The 24,272-nt window shown below is 35.0% G+C and overlaps 1 protein-coding gene across 7 annotated transcripts in view; it reads left to right on the forward strand.

Annotated features, from left to right (window-relative positions):
- Ppp1r9a (protein phosphatase 1 regulatory subunit 9A) overlaps positions 1-24,272 on the forward strand; it is a 287,136-nt gene that overhangs the window by 218,486 nt on the left and 44,378 nt on the right. For all 7 annotated transcript variants that reach the window (XM_076861314.1, XM_076861323.1, XM_076861332.1 and 4 more), the window contains 2 exons: positions 12,203-12,358; positions 23,877-23,930. In XM_076861314.1, coding sequence (XP_076717429.1) covers positions 12,203-12,358; positions 23,877-23,930 — 210 coding nt within the window. The remainder of the gene's footprint in view (positions 1-12,202; positions 12,359-23,876; positions 23,931-24,272) is intronic.

The following is a 24,272-nucleotide window of genomic DNA, read 5'->3' on the forward strand; positions in this document are numbered from 1 at the left end:
TAAAAGTAAATTGAACAATATTGTTTAGACTTTCTAAAAAAAGCAGAATTTCTAGACATTTTTTCCATTAGATAATCATTGGGAAATAATTCTCTGCAGGTCCCTCACATTTCTGAGGCACTGGCTGCCCTTTGTTCTTGGCTGTCTTTTCAAGTGTTTGTGTAGTACACTGCCTGGGAAGATAGAGTCTGTCCCTCCAGATCAAAAGACAGTCATGCTTTGTATATAAAAGACTCACTTTACCTAAGCTCTGAGTGTCTCTCCTGACCTGTCATCCACATTCCTATGCAGGACTCGTCAGGCCCTCTTGTCATCACTCTTGGAAAATTGTGGCTTGAGGAACCAGCACAAAAATGATGGTGGTTTGTTTCAACTTGTATGAAGACACATCCTGGCTTAGAGGAAGGTTCAGACCCAGTTGTTCCGACAATATTTACAGAAACGCATACCTACATTGAGCATGAGGGAAGTAATTTCAATCACTGTGGTCAGACACCTAGTGACTCCTTAGACTCTGGCTGGTTCACTGGGGAGGTGATAAGGCAGGTGCGTAGCACTGGTTAACAGACAGTTGGGCTCTCTGTTGACTCAGCCTCTCCTCCATTCTTTTTTGTTTGTCATTCCAACTTCAGATTTATCCAGATAGCAAAAGGTCTCAAAGTTCTTTGCAGTAGGTCCTTACTGCTATACAGGAATGTTGGCCCTGTCAGGGAGATTTCTCTGAGATAGACACACCCCTGTGGAAATCCTAAGTAAATATTTGGGCCCTCATTGCCTTGGACTGCATCTGTACTCCTGATGAAGCACTGGAGGTTGAAAAACTGTCAGCCTCATCACCCTGGAAAACTTCTCTATCCCTTATGTTAAACTCAGGCTTTAAAGAGATGCTGTCATGATAACAGGGCAACAAATGCCTGTTAAGATAGACTCCATAACAGAGTTCCTGCTGTGGAAGTCAAGTTTAGGATTGCTGAGCCAAAGACTCCTCAAAGCTAAATAGGTGGTGCCGGTGATAATGGCCCACCTTATAATGTGCTTTAGGTGCTTGTCAGTGTTGGAGTTAGGTTAAAACATGAGTAATCACTGCATTGCTCAGAACTAAAAGCAAATGTGCCTATGATTGGCAGAAAGCTGCTCTCTGCCTCCCTACACCTGATGTCACCTTTATCCTGGCCTCATTTGCTCTAAGATGAAAGATGACTAAGGGTGGGCCTGAGATCTGTTTGTCCTCCAGAGAGACCAGTTACTGTGTAATCCCTTGGGGTATGCTGGAGAACTTTGTGGAGTGTTGGCAGTTAAACTTCATAGTTTTGTGGATACTGGCTCACAACTCACCATCTCACCTGGTACCGTGGTAAGAACATGTCCAAATTCAATTTATATGATGCATTCACAGTGAGAAGAAAAGTGAAAATGGCTCTGTGGAAGGGACCCTTGGGAAAATTCAATGTAATTCTCTGGCTTATAATGGAGCTTATGTATTGCATGCCTGCATTTCTTTGTCCCATTAATGTCAGTAGGGTTTCTCACCTTCAGAGATTGCCACATGTAGAGCAATAATACTGGGACATGTAGATCACGCTCCATATTTTCTCTCTGGTAGTCAAACAGAATTCATGTAGAATTCCAGAAGGAATTATTCAGTTAGTGGCTGCCAGAATACTCAGAGAATTTTCCAACACAACAATACTGCTTGCCATATTAGCCACAAGACACAGCCCCTTAAAAAAAAAAAAAAAAAAAAAAAAAAGCAGCTACTAATCTGCTAAGTATTCTCTGACTGGAACCGAATGTCCCAGGTTCTCAGTTTGAGCTGGGACTACTTGAACTTGTGACCAAAAAAGCTTGGAAGAGCCCAACCAACACACTTTATTAAATAGAAATGACAGATTCAAGAAAACTGCTGGAATGGGGGGTATTTACTCAATGGTGGAATACTTGCCTAGCATGTGCAAGGTCCTGGATTCAATCCCTAATACAGAAGAAAAAAGAAAAAAAAAGAAGAAAACTCTGAGCTTTGCCCAATAGTGTCTCAGATATACATGAACAAGTGGCTGTTTTGTGTTTGGGAGATTTTGTCTGCCATCTTTTTTCTGAAGCAGAACCTGTCACTCAGTGGTGCCTCCAATTTATAGGATTTTTTTTTTTTTTTTTTTTTTTTTAATGCCTGAGTTTGGTTCACTGGTGATCATTCAGCCAGGTTGTCTGGTGCTAGCTACTGGGCTTTTCAACCTCTGCACCAGCTATTCAGACCCACAAATGGACATGGTCACTTGCAGCATAGACAGGACTCAAGGCCATACTTACAGCTCTGGCCAATAGTCCCTTTGATAATCCTTGTTATATTTTTCCTGGCCCTTTGGACTATTTCCAATGACCTGTTTGGTCTGTCCATTGGAAAATTATAGACTAACAAATTAAAGTTTGAGGATTCAAACCATAGAAACAAATTATGGAAACCTATCAAATTCTTTGGGCCTACTCCTAGCTATATGGTATCAATATTTTTGTGTACTTAAGGAAAGATTTTTTGTTGTTGTTGTTGTTGTTGTTGTTTTTCTTCTTATAGTACTTAGGATTGAATCCAGGGCCTTAGCACATGCTTGCCAAGCGCTCTACCACTGAGCTACAGCCCCCACCCAGAGAAAGACTTTTTAAAGAAGTCCTTAAGAATCTGTTATAGAATCTTTAAAAATGTTTTATGTATTTAAAGAAAGTCCACCATTTGATCATGTAGCCTTCAGCTGATTGTAGTGATCACTCTGAAATAAGGCTATCCAAGACTACTTGGAGCAGCTTTTCCTAAGGAATAATTGATAATAATGATCCTTATGATTGTACTAATTTAACTAGACAAGGTAGTACAGAATTTATTTCCAACTGAGGGAATGTGATCAGCTGTACTGCCTAGAACCTAGAAGGCATTCATATCAGCCTCAACTTGCTGACTAGAGTTGTTCTAGAAAACAGAACTGCTCTAGACCCTAAGCCTCTTCCTTGTGTCCCCAAAAGTAACCCTGTGTGTTCACTGATACATCCTGTTGCACTTAGAATAATCCCTTAAGCCAAGTGGAAAGGTCAGTACAGAAGGTTATGGTGAGTTGCTAGACTCTGATGGGGCTTCTTTAACCAGTTGGTTCTGGGAGGCTAGGAAATATAGTTGATCCCGGCACTGCAAGTTGGACTAATTCTGCTAGTTGGAGTCCTATTCATAGTAATTTTAATTATGTGCTGTGAGATTGTCTGAATGGATTTAGTTCTGGATGCCCTAGGTCTCATTCATCAGTGTGGCCATAGGAGTGTTAAACTCATGAGAAAATTTACCACAAGCCGTAAACAATGTAGATATGAGCATGGATAATGTTGAGAGACCATTCCCCATGGATCTGTCCTCTGTATGTCTTATGAGCAGAGGCATGGATGGCCTTTGTTTCAGATTATCTTTTTGGTGATATTAGTATGATGAATAGCCTTGGAAAACAGAGATAGTTTCTCTCTTAAGGGCAGTAAGAGACTTTCTTACTCCCCACTATATAAAGTTGGGGTATCCTAAGTTCAGAATTCTTAATATTTTTGATCTTGCCCGCTGCTTTTATACTTTGTTCTCCTAGCAGTATCTCAGACTTGAACGTTGTTTGAAAGCCATTTTTTAAAAAAATTTTAGACTTATATTTTTTAAACTTTCAAAACCATCAAGTCTTAGTTCCTTTCTGTTTGATAGTATGCTCATTCTATCCATGTCGCTCACATTTTACCATAAGCATTGAGAAAAATGGCAGCACCTTCAACACTTTGGAAATTCACTTAGTGAGATTAGCAGTTCACTAGGAACATTTCCTGCTTTCTGATAATGTTGCTTAACTTTCTACCACTATATAATAAGTACTTCACCTTCCAGATTTCCACTAACAATCTGTTCAAGGCAGGTTAGGCTTGCTGTAATGCACTCTTCACAATCCTTTTAGCCTTTGTTTACTACCTGTTTCCAAAGTCACTTCTGTGTGTGTGTGTGTGTATATTTGTTATGACAGTACCCACCTTCTATTGCTGTATAACAAATTACCACCAAAACATAGTTAGTTAAGAAATACATAACCTTACATTATCTGTGAGTCAGTTTAACTGATGCCTCTGATTCAGAATCTCTCCCAAGGCTACAAATAAAGCGTCAGCCAGAATTGTGGTCATCTAAATGTTCAATTGGGAGAAGATTTGCTTCCAAGTATGCTCACAGCTGTCGGCAAAACTCAAAAGATCCACTTCCAAGCTCCTTCATGTGACTGTTGGCAGGCCTCAGGTTCTTGCTGGCTGTTGGCCAGAACCTCAGTTCCCTGTAGTGTGTAACATGGGCCTCGTCATCCTCACAATATGGCAGTTTGCTTTCCAATAGTGAGGGCTCAGACAGAGCAAGAGCCTGATGAAATGCCAGTCCACATCTTTGTGTACAGTCATTTCAGAAATACTTTTATTGTATTCTGGTTGTTATAAGTGAGTTTCTAGATCCATCCTACACTCAAGGGGAAGGAATTTACAAGAGCATGAATAAGCAGGAAGCAGGGATCACTGGGGGTCACTTTAGCATCTATCCACCATTGCAGGAAATATTGTTCCTGTTTTTGGAGTATGTTTTCTAAAAGGAACGGGATTAAAAATTAAAGAAAGCCCTGAAATACTATAAAATGCTAATTTATGAACTGTTTAACACAACTGCTAGAAAAACATTTAAGAAGGAAAACATGAGTTTGGATAGTTGGAAAGATGTATTGGCAGGTCTAACCTCTAGAATTTTAGGAAGAATAATTTGTCAGCAGTGTTACCATGACGGCAGGAAACAGGGCCCATGCATAATCTACATATGGCATTCAGCTGTTTCTTTACTTGGAAGATATATGGTAAGAATGGAGTGAAAATCCAGATACATTTTGAGAACAAAAGATCAACAAGAAATTTTGAATGACTTGATAAATGGAAGTGAAATGAATGCATATGAAAAGCTAGACATTAAATATTTTGTGTATTTAGTTCTTTAAAACCTTTCAATATCCTATGGAATTGGTATCTTTTATACTATTTTATAGAAGTGGAGACTATAAAAAATACAAAATAAGTAGCACACTCACTATAATGCCTCTGCAACATTAAGTCTTTTCTCTTTTGGAGACCTTGACTCTGGAGCCCCAAAGCCTGTGCTCTTATTTGTTGCACTACTTATGGCATTGTCTTGGAGAAATAAGGGGTGATGAAAACAATCATAGTTCTCAAGTCATATAGTTATCTAGCATTTTCTAGGCACTGTGGTGAGCTCTTTGAATATGTCACTATTGTAAATTCTCATAGCAACCTCATGAATAAAGTGTTATTATTTCTATTTTATAGGTGAGCAGACAACATTCAAAGAGATACCATGGCCAGATACTACAGAATTAGGGCACATACAAAAAGTCACTGACAAATAGTGGAAAAAGAGATTCCTTTGCAGAAAAAGGGATGCTTTTGCCAAAAGCCACGTAGATAGTTGGTGCAGAGTGAGGAATTTTAAACCTTAACATCTTAGTTTGTGATCTTTCTCCTCCAGAAAAGAAGCAGCTCTCTCTATTCTCTGAGAACTGAGTCTGAAAAATATATATAACCATATTCATATTCAGTAAACAAATTCCCACAAAAACTGCACAATTAAGGCTATTTTTATGATTAGCATCATTTGGTTTCCCTGAATTTACCAGAGCAAACATTGCTGCAGCAAAAATTACTGCTAATGGTTGAACCTAACAACAAGAGAAAATCCCCTAAAGGGTCATTTAGGTCCCAGCTGCAGCTGTGCTTCACTATATTTCATACTGAAAGGCTGAGATTAACAGGAAAATCAGGCTCTGCCGTACTGTGCAGATGTGGCTGCAACTGTCTTAATTTATTCAGTAAACATTTGTTCAGTGCCCACTACATGCCAAACAGTGCCCTAGCCATGCTGGGATTGCAGGGATACATCATACCTGGTGGCCTCCAGGAGCTCTTAGATGAAAGAAGTTGATGGGAAAAAGCAGATATAAAAACTTCAAAGTGTTATTAGTGATATAAGGCATACAGTGGGAACATAAAAGAGCAGATTATGAAAGTCTTAAGAGTAGGAGCTTCATAGGATTTTCCAATGAAGAGGGATATTCACCTTGGACCACTCTGGTGGGTGGAGGCTGGGCAATGAGGAGCATGGATGCATGGAGGTTTCCCAGTGGGCAGGGTTGGTAGAATCTAGTGTTTGTTGAAGAACTGGGAATATAAGAGGAGCTGCTTTAATGAAAGTAAAGTTTTACTTCAGAATGACCAATTTGCTTTAAAAAGATGCATGCGTCAAGATCTTCTGCAGAATTATATTTTTGAGACCAAAGCTTAGCAAACATCCAATTAGTTACAAGATAGGGACTGGAAAGGCTCTGGTGTGTCACCATTGCAGCAACAGCAGCAATGAATTATTTTGAGTTCCAGGTCTTGTGCTAAGCACTTTATAGGCACTCTCTGCTTTAATTTCATGACAACTTTGTTAATGCTAAGTATTTCTTCAAGTTGTCTTATTCTATAGATAAAGAAATCAAAGCTTCAGTCTAGAATGTCTAGACTAGAATGTCAGTTCCACTGTCTCAGAGCTGGAATTTGAACTTAGAGAAGTGATCACAAAACCAAGGTTCTTTCATTGGCCCCCACTTCGCTAACCCACTAATACAACCGATACTTAATGCTCCTTCTGTAAAGCCTAGACCAACACCTCCAACTCTCGTGTTTCGGGCCCTGGTGTATCTACCCACTTTTGCTCCCACCAGTCAAAAGTTTGGTGTTTACAAGACATGGAATCTGTCAGCACAATTATTATAATGCTATTTAGTAAAATATTAAGTGCTCTGATGTAATGTGAATGTAAAGAAAATTGTTTTTATCTATGAAAACTAGATATATTATTTTTAAAAAATAGCTAAACGAAATTAGGTTTGGGAAAGAAATGTAAAAAGATAAGGGCACATCATAAACATCTAGAGGAATTTAAAACTAAGTTTTTCTTGCTAGAATCATTTTTATCCATTTTAAGGACACTGCAAAATTTTTATAGATTATATGTTATGGTTGTGGTTTTTATAAGAGAATGTGTGAAACATCAGTCAGCAGACACTGATAAGCCAAGAGGAAAACTTGGCCCTGCAATTAAAAGATAGGCAACTGAAAGAATAATTCTATGATTTAGGATAAGTGTAAATAGGTTTATGTTTGGTTTTCAGTGATTCTTCTCTTTATTTTGCAATTTATTCACCCATTACTGTTCCCTGTCCTTTCAAAGGAGACTTCTATGTACTTGCCTCACGGTCATGATAGAATAAAAGAGGACAGTAAACACAGGTGCAAGTCTTCAAATGAATTGAATGACAGTGTTCAAATTGTGAAAGGTGACTCCTAGCACAACAGCATTATGCAAAAACAGGCTTTTGGGTTGAGAATAGGTGAAAGGAATATATTCTTAATATTGTTTTTCTGCAAAGCTTTAGTTTCTATAAACCAGAAGCAGCATAACATAGAATAAAGAATATAGACTTTGAAATGTTTCGATATAGCTTCAACACCTTAACTAATTGTTCTTGGTAAAGTCTCTTGAGTCTCAGTTTCCTCAAATTAAGATAGCATATTAATATCCATATCAAGTAGTTGTTAGGGAATATACAATGTTGGGCACATAGTAAATTATGAAAGGATTGTTATTCACTTTTCTCCTTTTTATGGGACTATTCAAAAGTAAAAGATGTTAATTAAGAAAGTAGATAGGCCATGAAACAGTTACTATCTGTATTTTGACTCTAAGAACTATTCTTGACACATTTGAAGCAAATTTGTAGGTTGAGACAAATAATGTCAAGAGTCTCTGGTATTTTGAATTTTTTTGTCTTTTATTGATGCATTATAGTTGTACTTAGTAGTTGGGTTCATTTTGAATAACTATATGTGCATGGAATTTAATTTATTCCATTGGTCCCTAATGCCTCCTTACCCATATTTCCATTCTACTTTACTGGTCTACTTTCCATTTATTTATTTATTTTAAATTGGAGATATATATATATATATATATATATATATATATATATATATATATATATACACATACATACATACATACACACACACATACATATACACACTCATACACACACACACACACACACACACAAACCCATATAACGGTACAATTCACTGTAATATATTTATGTGTGCACATAGAGTAATTTTGCCAAATTTATTCTGCACTTTTTTTGTCCCTTCTACCCTGCTGATATTCCTTCTCCCTTTGAAAAACTTTGAATTTGGCCAAAAGTAGAAAGAGTTGGCTATCAATGGAAATACTTAATTGTGACAATTTTTTTTTTGTACAACATTGTCCATCTTCCTCTACAAATGACAGGCTCAATCCAATCTAATTTTGAGATTTGTTAACTTACCATTCCGTGTCATAAAAATAATTTTCATTTTCAATAAACAGAATCTGAAACACTTATTATTCTTAGTTCACTAAATGTAACTCTTTTATTTTCAGATGTTTAGGAGAATTGATAATAAGTGCACTCTTTATTCTGAAGTCTATTCAGAGTGGGAATGGTAACAAAGTTTTTGAACACTATCTATAGCCTATAATAAATAAAAAGTATACTCAAGGCACTAAAAGATATATTTTGCCCTTAGAATGCTTTAAGGCTAATTGAAAAGAGAAAATATTAGTAAATGGAATGATGAAATGAATGATAAGAATTTTGGCACAGTTGCATGTAATTTGAGAACTAGGAAGGAGAAGAAACTGGAAAAGTCAAAAATAGAAGCAGCAAGAAGAATTCTTGATAATTTTAAATTTTCGAGATAACTTTGATAAATTATATATGGATGATAAGGCCAAAACTGTACTTAAATGCAAGAATTGTCTATGTTGTATATATCCTAATCCTTTGTTTTTTTTAAAAAAAAAATGTGTGTAACACTATATTACCTTTTTAACAAATGACTGCTTGTTTTCTTGATATTACGAAAACTTCCTTAGGAAGTGCTAGATAGTACAATGCAATTGTATTTGTATTTAAAAAGTATTTGTTAGATCTTATTATATGTTAGACCCCACCCTAATCTCATATTTATATTAATTCACTCACACTTAGTTAACAAGTATTCATTTTCAAGCTGGCAAAAGCAAATCAAATCATTTTTTTCAGCTCATGTTTAAAATGTACCATATTGTTATGGTTTAGTCAGACTTTAAATTTTAGCTTAAGATTTTCGTGAGCCATTCAGCTACTCATCAAATTGAGTATACAGAACTAAATTTTATATATGAGTTTAAGCTTTAAAACTAAGACTTAGCTTTGCTACTAGTTATGATTATAGGGTTAAAATTTTTTACATTTTTATACCTCCACAAGAAAACTTTTAGCAAAGTATCTTGAGATTGTTTACTTACTAACCATGCCACATTCCCATTAGTTAACATCATTAGTATTTACAAAGTACCCGCTAGTTTTAAAAACATATAAATAGGAAATAGATTAATTTACAGAATACCATAAGAACCATACCAAATCTAAATTTAAAGCCCTTTGAAGATTTGTAGAATGTAATTGTACTGACAAATAGAAGCTATTTGGAACCAACCAGTCCCCATCTTCAGCTACCTTACCCTGCCAAGTGCCAGAGACACTTGATATGGTATTTGTAGTTTAGACATTTTTAGATTGGTTTCTAAAGGGTCCTAAATTTCTAGGACCCTTTGAGATTGGAACACCCAATCTCAAACTATTTCTCCCCTTTCAGTCAAAGCATCTCTGATTTTATTTGTGTGAGGTGGGGCAGAGAGGTGGGGAGTTCTAACCAGTCTGTAACCAGTTTGGAAAAAATCACTGCTCAGTGTGAAAGATTCTGAGCTTACTTCTCTACACAAATGCCTCCAAAGTCAAGGTTTTTATGATAATAGCCTCTGTGGGGAAGTAGAGACTGAGGGATACTGTGGCAATATATTTATTGTGGTCAGTGACCCACAAATCCTTTTGTAGAAATTGTGCCTGCTTCCAGCTTCACAACTTGGAAGAACTTGGAGAGAAGTCAGAGGACAATTACAAAGACAGTTACAGAGATTTTGACCTCTTGAGAAAACTAAAATAATTTCATTGAAAAAAAGAAGTCTGAGGCAATTAAATAATAGTCTTCCAGACAATAAGAATCATTACACTGAGGTTAATAATCAGATTTCCTTCATGTACAAACATAGTTTAAAAAAGGGATATATGCAGAAGGGGAAGGAAAAAAAAACATTTTAATGAATAATGGCTGAATACTTACCAATTTGAAGGCATTATTATACACAATCAGGAAGCCTAATAAACAAAGAGATCCACATGGAGACACAATTCAGTCAAATTGTTGAAACTGAAAGAATTTAGACACAAAAGACAAGTTACCCTCATCACAAAGGCTCCACCATAAGATTAACAACTGATTGCTCTTCAGAAACCATAGATGCCAAAGGGTAGTAGGATGACATAAGTCCTGAAAGAAAAAGACACCAAAAATGACAAAACCATCTTTCAAGAATAAAGGACAAATTATTAGTAAAAGCTGAGGGAGCTCATCACCAACAGTCCTACTCTACAAGAAATATCAAAGGGAGTTAGTTCTTCAGTCTGAGATGCAAAGACAGTAGGCAATGAATTGAAGCCATAAGGAAAACTTAAAAACACTGGTAAAGGCAACTATATAGGTAAATGTAAAATCCAATATTATTGTAATTTTGATTTGGCTTGTAACTTAGCTCTTTCCTGTATAATTTATAGGCAAATGTGTAAAATAATGATTCTAAGTTTGTAAATGGGAATACAATACACAAAGGTATAATCTGACAATAACTGTGTGAAAGGGGAAGGAAGGGGGGAAAGGGGGAGTGTGCAGCTTTAGCACAACAAGAAAAAGAACAACAAGAACAAGCAGCAAATGCTGAGCCCAGTTAATCAAAGGAATACATCATTCAGGGTTCTCTTTATGAAGTTTTTTTTGAAGGCAGTATGAATTCCTATCTATGTTTTATGTATTAAACTACTACCTGAAGGAACAGGGATGAATTGAATGAACTTGGTCTTTTTAACCTTGTGAATCAGTGATTTATCTTTAAGTTTTATCATAAGATAAAGATTTCAAGCACTTATTTTGAATTATAGCCTCATAGCCTGATACTGCCAGGAGAGGAGCTACTTTCTAATAATGTTAAGGAAGTTAGTAGAAAAGAAGAACATATATTCCAGGGGTCATGTACTCAAATACCTACAGGGACCCACAGATGTTATAAAAGAGTGAAGCTAACAGCAGAATGATGTGGAGTTTGGGAAGTCTAGTGTATTAAAAAGTGAGTGACTGCCTAACAGGGGCAATGACTGCAATCTTTGGCCAGTTGTTATTATGTCACAATGTGTCTAAATTGGCAGATCTTTGGCTTTCTCAAAAAAAAAAAAAAAAAAAAAACCTGGAAATGTAGAATTTTACATGAAAAAAATTTCATATTGACCAAATACTCAGTTTTATTAAAGTAGTGTGAAAGCAGAACTATATGCATGTGCACTCTGTGAGTTGGAAACTTCAGTTTATCCTTTAGTTCATTAGTTAACCACCACAGTAATTAACAAACAAAATAGAACCGATTCAATTCTAAAGGTTAAAAGAGTTAATCTACTTAACAATTATAAGGTTTAATTAAGGTTCCTTCAAACTCTCTGAATCTTCAATCTCTGTTTCCTTCCTATACTGGGTAACTTGCTCCCAATATTGGGTGACTTATTCACATAGGAGGGTGGGTATTTGAAGGAATTACTTACTTCCCTTAGCTATGTAATTTTATTTCGTAAAATCATCACATGCTCAGATCAAAAATCAGTTCATCCTGTTGCTATACTAGAGAGACTATTGATTCTATCAGATATTTAGAAATGCACATGTATGTGGCATAGACTTGTTCCTTTGGATCTTTGAACTAACATTTGTGTATAACATTGGCTGCATGAGGCATGCTCAATTTAAAAATTGACTTACACACTTTTACCATTTGGTGCCATCTTTTATGTCTCTTATAAAATGTTTTCCAATAAATAACCCTCCTCCACCTGGAGTAAGGACAGCTGGATTTCTGAAATCCCCTTACTTTCAGACAGGAGAATATGCCACAGATGAAGAAGAGGATGAGGTAGGGCCTGTTCTTCCTGGTGGTGACATGGCCATTGAAGTCTTTGAGCTGCCTGAGAATGAGGACATGTTTTCTCCATCAGACCTGGACACAAGCAAGCTCAGTCACAAGTTTAAAGAGGTAAGCCACTGATCTGCAAAATATTTATATCTGTCTATTTCATTAGTTAGTGTATGTTTTTGTTCAAATAAAATATTAGGAATAATCAATTTCCCAATGAAACTTTTTAATAGAAGATTATTTTAAGTCTCAAATTTCAAAGTAAAATTTAAGTAGATCTCATTTCATTATCACTGATTTAAATGCTTGATATTTGTCATAGTGGCAGCTTGCAATGTATCTAGCCAATAATTTCAAACTAGAGTGTGCAGATTCATGATATATTCTAGCTGTGTTTTTTTTTTTCAGTTGTACAGATTTTTTTTCCCCCAGTGATGAGCTTTCCTCTAAGGCAGTGCTTCTAAAAAGGCTGGTTTTTTTTCTTTCTTTTCCTAAAATAGAGTCCTAATAAGAATCAGATGGCATACCCAAAGGGTTTAATTGAAGAGTTTAATGAACAGACTTTGAACAGAGTTGATAGAACTAACAAGGGATGGTGACATGCATAGGGACTGGCAACAGCAGGAAGCTGTCACCATGTTTTGGCTTAATGGGTAAAGAGAAGGAAAGAGATTCTCTTTTTGAAAGAGGGCCATTGAACACCTGCAGCTTTTTAAGATGCAGCCACTACTAAAACCTGCATTCTCTGGGCAAGGGTGATATATACCCATCTCCCAATGCTCTTCTCTTCCTGGTTTGAAGCATCCCGACACCCCCACACAGTCACCTCCAGCAGTGGGAACTTGGGTAATACAAAGTCTGCGGAAGTCAGCTTCTGAGGAAAGGAGCGGTCAGAGGAGGGCCAGGAAAAGATCCTGAGTGGGCATATATGTATGTGATCACATAACTCTTTTTAAAATTAACTACTCAGAACCCCTGCAGGTAAAGTAGAAACTGTGATGAATACTGCCTCAAGCAACTTATCTTTCATTGTTTGGGGAGAGCATCCTTCATTGTTGAAAATGAAGGTGCCATTATTTATCACCTCTTCCTTTCTTTTTTGTTTGTTTTTTCTTGTGATGCTGAGGGTTGAACTCAGGGCCTCACGCATGTTAGCAAATGCTTCACCACTGAACCATATTCCCAGCTCACCTCCTCATTTCTTATAAAGACCTTCTATATTAACTGATATCTTCAAGTCAAAGAGCAATGGAGAAAAAGAAAAGTTCATAGGTAGTGGTTGAGTGAAGAATTATTATTTTAGATGCATTTTTTTCTTATTTGTTCTAAGAATATAAATTATCTAATGGAGTTTATAGAACATGTGTTCTTTAAGAAATCTCCCCTGAGCATCAATCCAATTTTGACAACTATTGGAGGCAGTGAGATATGGTAGTGTGCATTGGTAAAAAAGCCTTTAATAGGGCTCTTTCATAATGTTGGGTGAGTCTGACCCTTAGTCACTAGTAGATAATGGAGTTGGAGAATGTTTCATATTCTTATATAGGAGCTACAGGGCCTAAAAATCAGAGATAGGATATGGAAAATTATACTCTGCATTTTCTAAATTGAGCCAAGGAATCGATGCTCCAAAAATATTGTATGCACCATTATGTGGACAACTGTCTCATCTAGACCAGATTAGAGGTTAGCAAATATAACATTTTCCAAATCTGATTTATTGCCTGTTTTTGTTTTTGTATTTGCTTTTTCTTTTTTTGGAGATAAAGTTTCATTTGAACACAATCATGCCCATTTCTTTAATATTTGTTTGTGGCCAATTTCATGCTTCAACAGTCAAGTTGAATTGTTGCAGACTCTGTGTCCTATAAGTCCTAAATTATTTGCTCTCTGCCCTTCAACAGAAAATTTTGATGACCTTGGTGTAGACAGTTTCATGATCAGGATCCATTCTGTATATTATATCTGATTTATTTCTAGCCTGCTTAGCCAAACTTATAGTTTACCATTAATTTGGGTGTAAAAGAATTAGAGGTTTGTCTCAACTTTAAAAACAGGCAAATATTACATCATTTCATTTGTAATCCTTTTATTCTGTTTTGTTTTATATTTAGCTTAGTGCTGTTTTAATTTCTTCAGGAGATTGCTCTCAAACAATTGTGTTGCACTCTTTCATAACAATTTTATCTTGTATGCTGCCACTATCAGTCTTAAAAGTTTATTTATGTAATTCACAGACATCCAAATACTGTATATAGCAGTATTTTTCAGAGGATTATGCACAGAAAAGGGTCATGTTGTATTGGAGTCTTTGCAAAGTCTCATGTTACAGGGTTCTCTTAATTTTGTTTTAAACAAAATTACCTGTTGTATTTCTTAGGCAAAGCTCATTAGGCTGACATATTCCCCATCAGTCCTGCTTTTGGCCTGTTACATATGTTCCTACTAGACCCTGAAGTGCTCTGTTTTTGCTCATGACTATATCTTTACACAGTTCTTGGCATATAATTCATGGTTAAATATTTCATGAATGAATGGTATCAGGAATGTACGGATGAATCATTGTACAATGTACCTAATTTAATTTTTCCAAGTAGTTGACAAGTTAGTCAGCACTTAAATGCTCATTTGTCTGTTCCCCTCTGGTCAAAAAGCTGCATTATTGTCTACAGAATTTGTGTCTATAATTTTGGATTGCTTTGGGCCTTCCTACTGTGTTCCATTTTTTTCTCTTTTCTTCAGTGTAACATTTTTAGATTACATATGAGCATTGATGGAATAAATCCGATATATCTAGTTTTCTCTTTTAAAATTCCTTTACTTTTAGCTTACTCAAGAAAATGTTTGAATCCCTTCTTTAATTCCCTAATAATGATTTTCTTTGCATTTTTATTATAATTAGATTAAACTAGTAAGTTAATTTGTGAAGAACTAACACTTTATCATATTGAATCTTTTAATCTAAAGTTTATGGATTTTATCTATTTAAGTCTTTTTTTTTCTTGTTTCTTTCTTAAATTTTATGGCACCTTCTATTAGTTTCCTAAGTGTCCTGTGCTAAGTAACAGAAAATCTGACTACAGTATGTTAATCAAAAGCTGCTAAAATATTATGTTAGTCTCAATATAGATTAGTAAATTTTTCCTATTTTGCTAATTTCATAAATGACTTTTGTTTTAAAAAAATGATTTATATAAGAGAAATTTCTATTCTCAAAAGTTTTTTATTACTCAAATATAAACCATCTGTGCATTTGTGGAGGAAGTTTTTAGATACTTTTTATGATAGTTATTGCTCTGTTAAAGTTTTTAAATTTGGGGTGCCAATTGTGATATTTTGCTTTGTTTTAAGAAATTTATATAGATTTTTACATTTATGAACTTGTTTATATAAAATAATTTTAAAATATTATAACATTTGCATTCTAGTTACCCTTTTATAGGCTTTCTTTCTTATTTGGGTATTTTTGCTTCTTTCTTAGTTGTTTTCTAGAATTTTATCTGTCATGATTTGACATAACTAGTGGTTTCTTTTTAAATTAAAAAATAATTAATTTATTGTTTCCTTTCAGTATCTTCAATTTTCTTTCTTTTTGATGTTGTTGTTTTGATCGGTTGTAGCAAGTTTGTTCTCTCTCTCTTTCTTTTTTTCTTTCTTTCTTTCTTTCTTTTCTTTTCTTTTCTTTTCTTTCTTTCATCATTATTTTTTTGGTACTGGAGATTGAACCTAGGGGCACTACCACTGAGCCACATCCTCAGCCCATTTTTATATTTTATTTAGACACAGGGTCTCACTGACTTGCTCAGAGCCTCGCTAAGTTGCTAAGGTTTTCTCTGAACTCTCAATCCTCCTGCCTCAGTCTCCCAAGCTACTGAGATGCAACACTGGCATGGCATTAATTTTTAATAGGTTGTACATTCTGGCAAGTATATTTTTTTCTGAATATTGCTTTCTCTACATGTCAGTTTTTTACATGTAGAATATCATTGTCATTTATGTCATGTCTTATTTCCTCTTTAACACAAAAATTATTCTGTGGGTTTTTTTTCCCCCAGACATGTAGAACTTTATTTTGTTATGCTTTCTTATTGGCTCTTAACTTTCTTGCACACTATTCAGAAAATATATTTTATTTGTAATAGCTATCGTTTAGAATTTTTGAGACTTTTTATAACTTGATTCATAAACAATTTTAATATTCCTTGTGTACGCAAATGGCACACATTTGTGTCTGGGTGCAAAGTTTGTATGGTTTTCATATATAAAAATAAGATTAATAGTGCAAACACATACACACATATCTTTTATAATATGGGTTAGACTTTGCTTGATCTACCAATTCAGAAAAGCATATGTTACAATAGGCAGCTACCATTGTTTATCTCTTTCTATAATTTTATTGGTTGTACTTTTATATGTTTTGAATCTTTGTTGCTAGCTGCATATATGTTCAGGATTATTACAACTTCTTGATTTATTTTAATATCTCTCCGTCCCCTATGAAGCATTTTGCACCAACTTTTGTTTCATTTGGTAGGAGAATTCAACCCTGGCTTTCTTTTGCATTATATTTGCTTCACAGCATCTGTATTTTCCATCTCTTTATTTTCATTCCTTTCATATCTTCTGGTTCAAATATGTTTCCTTTAGGCAACATGTTCCTCAATCCTACTTTTATTCTACTCTGGGAGTCTTTGTCAGTTAATTGGAGTGTAATTTATTTACATTTACTTTTATCATCTTAGTGTTAAGCTTATGCCTGTCCATTTCATATTTTCCAGTTTCCAAGTTTTCTTCTGATTTTTTAACTATTTCCCTTTGTATTAGATATGTCAAATTTTCATCTGTTGCTTCAAAGTTAATATTTTTATTTTATTACCCTGACTTATATTTACTTAGTCTTAAGTTATCTAGCAATGTATAAAGCTGATCAAGTAACCATAGCATATCCTGCCTCTTCTCCTCTATTTTTTTTGTATTTCAGGAATTTTCATTAAGTATACTTATAGATGTGCCTTTTACAAAATGATTATTTCCTACTCACCTATGCTCCTTTTTATCCTACTATAATGGGATTGCAGTGATGTTCTGGTATTAATTCACTAATTTCCCTGGCACTACTATTTTTCTCCCACCTGGTACCAAAGGTTCCTATTGTATGAAGCAGAGGTTAAGTTAGTAGCTGGGAAGTCACAGCTTCAGGCATGGAATAGGTAATTCTTGACTTACCTCCATATGCACACTTCCCAGGTAATATGTGAAGATTAAAGTTTAACTAAATTGCTGTTCCCTGTTCCTGGTTGCTGATATTCTCTGGCCCCAGATCCTCAGCTTTCTAGACATCTGGACGTGCCTCTGTTCTTCCTGAAGTACCTCTGTTAACTGATGCTTGAGAGCCTGAACCCATATGTGTTCCTTTATTCTCTTTTGGCGTCTCCAAAGTTGAATTCAAGAGGGGCAGGAAATAGCTTTTGTTAGTTTGCAATACAGGTCTAAATTGGAAGTTTTCCCCTAACTAATTCAGCCATTTCTGCCTTTATCTGTTTTTAAATTTATTATTATTATTGTGTTTTCCTTGGACATGTTTGATGTTCATATTCCAATTTCTTGCCGTCAGTGCTTAATTTGCCACATTTTGTTGTTTAAATAGACAAGCAGTTAAAATTGTGAAATTCGCTCTTATTGTGCCTTTTGCCACATCTTTTATATTCAGTGTGCATTCATGTTACTGTCATCATTTTGTAGTCTATAATTTTCATTTTCGCTATTTCATTTTCTCTTTGAATAATTGGGGAAACAGTTTTTAAGTTATTGCATTTTTATTAATTAAATGTTTTATTACATTATAGTTAGATAACGTCTTTTCAAGTTTTTTTTAAATGATATTTTTGTTATAGTAATATGGGTATTTGTGACAAAAGTGATTCTCAGAGTATAGTTTTAAGTAGTTTATTAGGTATTTGTGGAAGATGTAGTTTTCATTAGCTTTCCATACCAAGAATAACATTCTAATTATCATGATATGGAAATGACCTGTGATTTAGACATTCTGAATGTTTTCTCATTTTTCCTAACTTAACCTACTAAACTGAGAATATGAGTAAAATTATACCTTACTATTATTGTTTGTGTCCTCTGGCTATGGTTATCTCTTTTGATGTTATGTTGAAAGTATATCAAGTATGACTTAAAGTTGTTGTTGTTATTGTTGTTTTTAACCTTTACATGTACTTCATCTGATGTTAATATTCTGTCACTTTTGTTTGAGTTGCTGGGTAAACACACAAGCATGTGAATGTGTACCTACCTTTAACATAAACCTGGTCACAGTATTTTGTTTTATTGTAACTTTACAGAATGTAATCTTGGAATTTATAACTTTTACTAAAAAAAAATTAGTCAATTTAAACATTGGATAATAACTCAAGGTCTAATAGCTCTAGTTTTGTTGTCTGCTATACATTTCTTTTTTGTTTTTTGGGGGTTTTGTTTTTTGTTTTTTGCTACAGGTAATCTTCAAGTTTTTAAGAGTTATTCTGCATTTCTATAATTTTAAAAGTTAAGGACAAAACAATACCATTTCCATACGAAAGCTTTTGATGCAATCTTAGGTTCCAAGGCAAATGTTATTATATTTAATTGTTACCCTTTTTAAAAATTTTTTAGATAGCTTTATAATACATTCATAACTAATAGTTATACTCTCAGATCAATCAATTTTCACTGTTATACCTTTACAGTACTACTTTCGAGTTCTTAAATTCTGAATTGTTTCTAATTTCTCAGAGTATATCCTTAAGTAATTCATTAGCTATTGTGGAAGATATGGCTTCCAAGAGCTTCCCCTACCGAGAATGGCATTCTAATTATCATGACACAGAAATGATATTTAGTTGGATTTAATATTTTGATTGAGAAGCTTTTTCCTGAAAATAATAGGGCAAGCATCATTTTTTAAGCATATCTTAAAGGAAAAGTCTAATGTCAGGCTGGCATTTGGATGCTTTTGTTTTATTCAGGCTTGGGCTTTGTATATATATTTTATCACAGATTCTTAAAGTAGACCTTTTTTTCATTGATCTCCCTTCTAATAGTCTTTTTGTTTTGTGTTTGTTTTTGTTGTTTTGTTTTCATTTTAGTTCATTAACAGTTTCATCAGTTTGCTGTTTCTTTCTATTCTGTTTCTTTTTTTTTTTTTTTTTAAGAAACACTGTCATTCAATATTTATTTTATGCCTTTATTTTATGGCTCTATTTCTTTGTGTACATTTTTCATGTCTGGAATTATTTCTCAAATTTGTCCTATCATAGCAATATGATTCCATTTTCTGTGTCATTAAACATGCTTTTAACTTCAAATTCCTTTTTTTGAGCACTTATAACATGACTTAGTTCTTTTATTAAATATTTAATTTTCTTTCCCTTCATTCTTTATTCATGCTTCTTTACTTTCTTTCATCCTAGTATTCTCAGGAACTACTTTAAGATATCTTTTTACTCATGGGGAACATCATTTTTACTTTATTTCTTTACTTTGAAGTAGGTCTAGATATGATATTCATAATGAAAAAAATAAATAATTATTAACACCAAATACAAAACTCATTGTCTCATTCCACAATAAATAAGGGAACAAACAGACAATCTTGGGCCTGTTAGCAGACTCTGTAGGTCACTGCTGTCTGTTTCACTATTTGGGGGTCTGTGGCTGAAAGGATGCAATGTTCTGTGTGACGAGGGCCTTGGCTGCCTTCCTGCATTCTTTCCTAATTCCAATAGTTGCTGTTTGTCAAATTTGGGATACTGAGAAGTGACAGACCTGATCTGAGGTCCCATTTCTGGCAAGACAGTAGAGGTTGTCCCCCATTCTTATCTGGACAGACTAGATCTCAAACAATCAGTGAGGATGGTACAAAATGTCCAACTCTCATCAGAGTGAAGCTTAGATGATAGTTCTTTTGTGTTTTGATTTGTTATCTGGTGAGTTTTTAGAGCCCAGTTTTGAGCATTAGGTGAGGTCTGTATAGATTTTTCTTAATTTTTTATGATACTAGGGATTGAACCCACCGTGCTCAACCACTGAGCTACCTCCCTGGACCTTCTTATGTTTTATTTTTTGATACTGGGGATTGAACTCATGGGCACTCCACCACGGAGCCACATCTCCATCCCTATTTTGTATTTTATTAGAGACAGGGTCTCACTGAGTTGCTTAGTGCCTCGTAGTTGCTGAGGTTGGCTTTGAATTCGCCATCCTCCTGTCTCAGCCTCCCAAGCCACTGGGATTACAGGCATGCGCCACCATGCCCAGCCTTATATTTTATTTTGATACAGGGTCCCACTAAGTTGCAGACACTGGCTTCGACCTTGTGATCTGAATTCAATTTCATGCCTATTTCATATTCTGCTAACGGTTAGTTTTAGTTTTTGTGACTTTGGGGGGTTGTTTTTCCTCAGTGTTGTATCATTAGTAATTTAGTGGGGTGTAGAGTGAGTTTACATGAGGAACTGCTTGACAGGTGCCTCCAGACTGAGTGCCCATTGTTTGGCACTCACCACTACTACTCTGGAGTCAGGCTGTTAGCACTAGTAAAAGCAATTCCTCTTGAGAGAAAAACAAAGTTTAAAAGTTATATTGTTTTATCTAAGTCTACCAAAAAAAATCCAGAAAAGTCATAAATGCATTGGAGAATGAATAAAGTAAGTTATCCTTATGTAACTTTCTGTTAACAATCAGAGAAGCTATACATTGTTATCTACTTAGTAGTAAACATAAATTTATTTTTAAAGGAACTGTAATTTTAGGCTCTCAGTTACATCCAGCATCTTCGTCATTAATACCAGTTTCTGAGTCCTGACTTAGAGGGCGTTCCTTGTTAGAGCATCTCATCCTGTGCTGTGTATCTTGCAGTTGGTATTGTCATTCAGGTCAGGTTATGCTATGCTCAGTAAGCCTATTTCAGCTCATTTTGTATACACCATTCTTTAAGAAAAGAAAGACACCATATATAAATCTTTGGGTTGAAATGAAAAAAAAAGTTTCATTTTACCAACACCAAAATGTCAGCAAAATAAGTTTCAGTTCCTTCTTTTGTGGTGCTTACACTATTGTGGGTAAATAGATATCACTCCAATACTCAGAAAAATAATTGTAAAAATTCTGATTCCAGTGCTGAACTATCTTATAAAGTTACATTCAAATACCAGTTATTGTTGCTCTTGTAATGTCAGAGCAGAGAGTGTTACTCTTATCTCATTATAAAGCTTCTAGTACTAGAACTAAATTTTCCTACTAAATAAAGTTTTCCTACTAAAATAATATTTTTTTTACTTAAAAATAAGTATGTGATAAATAGTACTTATGCAGAATAAGTCAAGAGAATACGAAACTTCAATCTGATTATTTATGTTTCTGTATAAGAGTGTTTCTATTTCTCATAGTTATATTTGGATTACATTGATTCAGTCATATGCATACATGCTCCATATTTATCTTTTACATAGAAAGCAATAAATAGAAAGTATACATACAGACTGTTAAATGGGAGCTCCTGTTCTTTGTAAGAATTGTATATTTATTTGGGTTGATATCCTTGGGTGGGTATCTGTGGGTATCTGTGGCATTCATATTAGAGATGACAAAAGAGATGAAAAAGATTGGTTTTGTAAGTTCAATGACACTGACCTGTAATCTTGTTTTTATTTATGTTCTCCAATCCCAAGTCTCTTCTCCAAACCTAGTTCTCTGAAGCCCAGAAGTTCCAACAGGCATTTCAGGTTCTGATTCCATTCTTTTTCCCCACTGACAGTCAGCTTGGCCTTCTCACAAATACTTGGCCCTTTGGGAAACTTATTGGTCCCTGAAATAAATCTCTTAAGCAATGGAAAGAGAACTGCTTTAGAATAAGAAAATGCAACCTTTGGCCAATTATGCTTCTCTTGTCAAATTTTCTTTACCCTTTGGGAAGCAGTTTTCTCTTCCTCAGGAAATGGGGGAACGTCAGGCCCATTTTCCCACTTTGCCTTGAAGGTGGTGAGGTTCCCTGTTGGATTTGAGACATGACAAAGACACCAAAGCCAGAGACCATCTGACCTGGTTATATGGGAAAAGATTAATCAAGCCTTCCAGAGGTAGATTCCCAGTGCCCTTTCGTCAGCATCATCCCTAGAACTTCTTTTAGGAAGGATAATTTATTAATCTCCCTAAATATATATTTCAAAGGGGATTCTATACCATGTTCATGTATCCTCAGACCAACACATACTCTCATTCACTAAGTGCTGGCTGAATCAGAAAGATGGTCTAAGTTCTGCTCATAACAACAGCAACTAATTGAGCCCCATTTTACATTCTGTCAGAATACTCAGAGATTACTCAAAGTAACCCTATGGTTTCCAGTCAGATTAATAATTTCTCATCTGAGTGTGACAGTGATGACATATGCCTCAGGGTTTTTGTAAGATTAAATGAGAAATCCCAAAGCAATTGATTCCAGTAGACACATGGTGAAGGTGAGAAGCAGAGATAGGGAGAGTCAGACCTGGGACTGTTTCCTCTTCTCCTCCTACTTGTATGGAAACTTGAAGAAGCTATGTTACTTCTCTGAAAACAGGTTTTCTTATAAGTTTGTGGCAAACTAATTTGTTGGTACAAACCTGACAGGATACTATTTATGATCTTTATATACTTCATTGAGTCGGAGTATTCATATGCTTGGTGGCAGAAATATTCATATGTTTGGTTGCAGATCCTGTGTTGGGTAATATGGAGTTTATGGAAGATGCATCACATTACCTTCCTGAAATTAAAAAATTGCTGAATTCCTAAAATATCAAGCTCCATGAATTTCAGAGAAGAAATTCTGAACCCATAAGTCGTTTTCATTAAATTTGGGGGTGTTCGTTTATGCGTTAAGGAAATGATTCATTGATTCTTCCTCCTTTACAAAGAAAAGAGTGGGGGAGGGGAGAAGCAAAACAGACTTAAATGGTGACTCTTATGCTAGTGAGCTGTAGTAGAAGCTTTTTGAGGTCTGAATCTTCAATATGAGGGGGTCTTCTGGAGAACAGAAATCTGAATAAGTACCACTTCTGAAATTTAAAAAAAAAAAAAAAAAAAAGGAAAAAAAAAACCTGAGGTTTCTCTATGAAACTGCATCTTTGTCTTTTTCCCTTTGCAGCTGAGCTGCTGCATCAGAATGTTCGAGGGACTCACAGAACCATAGTGCCACCTTTCTTCCAAATATGGAATTAAATCTTCACATTGCTCCTGCTCCGTAGAGTCACAGGCTTAAACCTTTCCATTGGCCCGACTAAGCAAGGAAACATTGCTTTGACAGTCAAATCATAAAGGAAGATCTGCAAAGAGAGCAAAAAAAATGTGTTTTCTTCTCTTTGGTCCCTGAGCAATAAACGGGTAACCTAATCTGATGTTAGGGAATGTGAACCATAAACCCCATGTTTAATTAGTTTGCACCCAATGAGTCATTTTACACACTAGACATTTTAATTTACAATCTTCTGCATTGCAGCACTTTTTCTAGGCTTTTTACTATGTGATAAGGTATTCTTGTAGCTGGTGAGACTTTAAAAATACAGATACACTCTCTTAGTTCAGATATTTTCTTTTCAATTTTCAGTTGCAAATCAAACATGCAGTTACAGAAGCAGAGATTCAAAAATTGAAGACTAAGGTAAGCACCAGTACATGGTGTTTGAATTGTACTCTTTAAACTTCACATACTATAAATAAATTCAACCCTAGGACTGAAGGATTTGTTCCTGTTCATTTGAAAGAATACAAACGTGAGAGATTCATTTCCACCATTAGATCATAGACAAACACGCTGGTGAGAACAAGCATTCATGTACTCCTCAGGGAAAATAGCATGATATTTTAAATGTATATATTTATGTGTTTGCACGCATGTAGTCAATTTCCTCACAGAGTTCCTCAAAAAGTAATAATTTTAATGGTTCAAGTGTCTGAAGTATGTTTAATAAATTTTACCCACTAATTTTTTCACTTACCTTAT

Source organism: Callospermophilus lateralis, chromosome 1, assembly GCF_048772815.1.
Source record: "Callospermophilus lateralis isolate mCalLat2 chromosome 1, mCalLat2.hap1, whole genome shotgun sequence".
NCBI classification, from domain to species: domain Eukaryota; kingdom Metazoa; phylum Chordata; class Mammalia; order Rodentia; family Sciuridae; genus Callospermophilus; species Callospermophilus lateralis.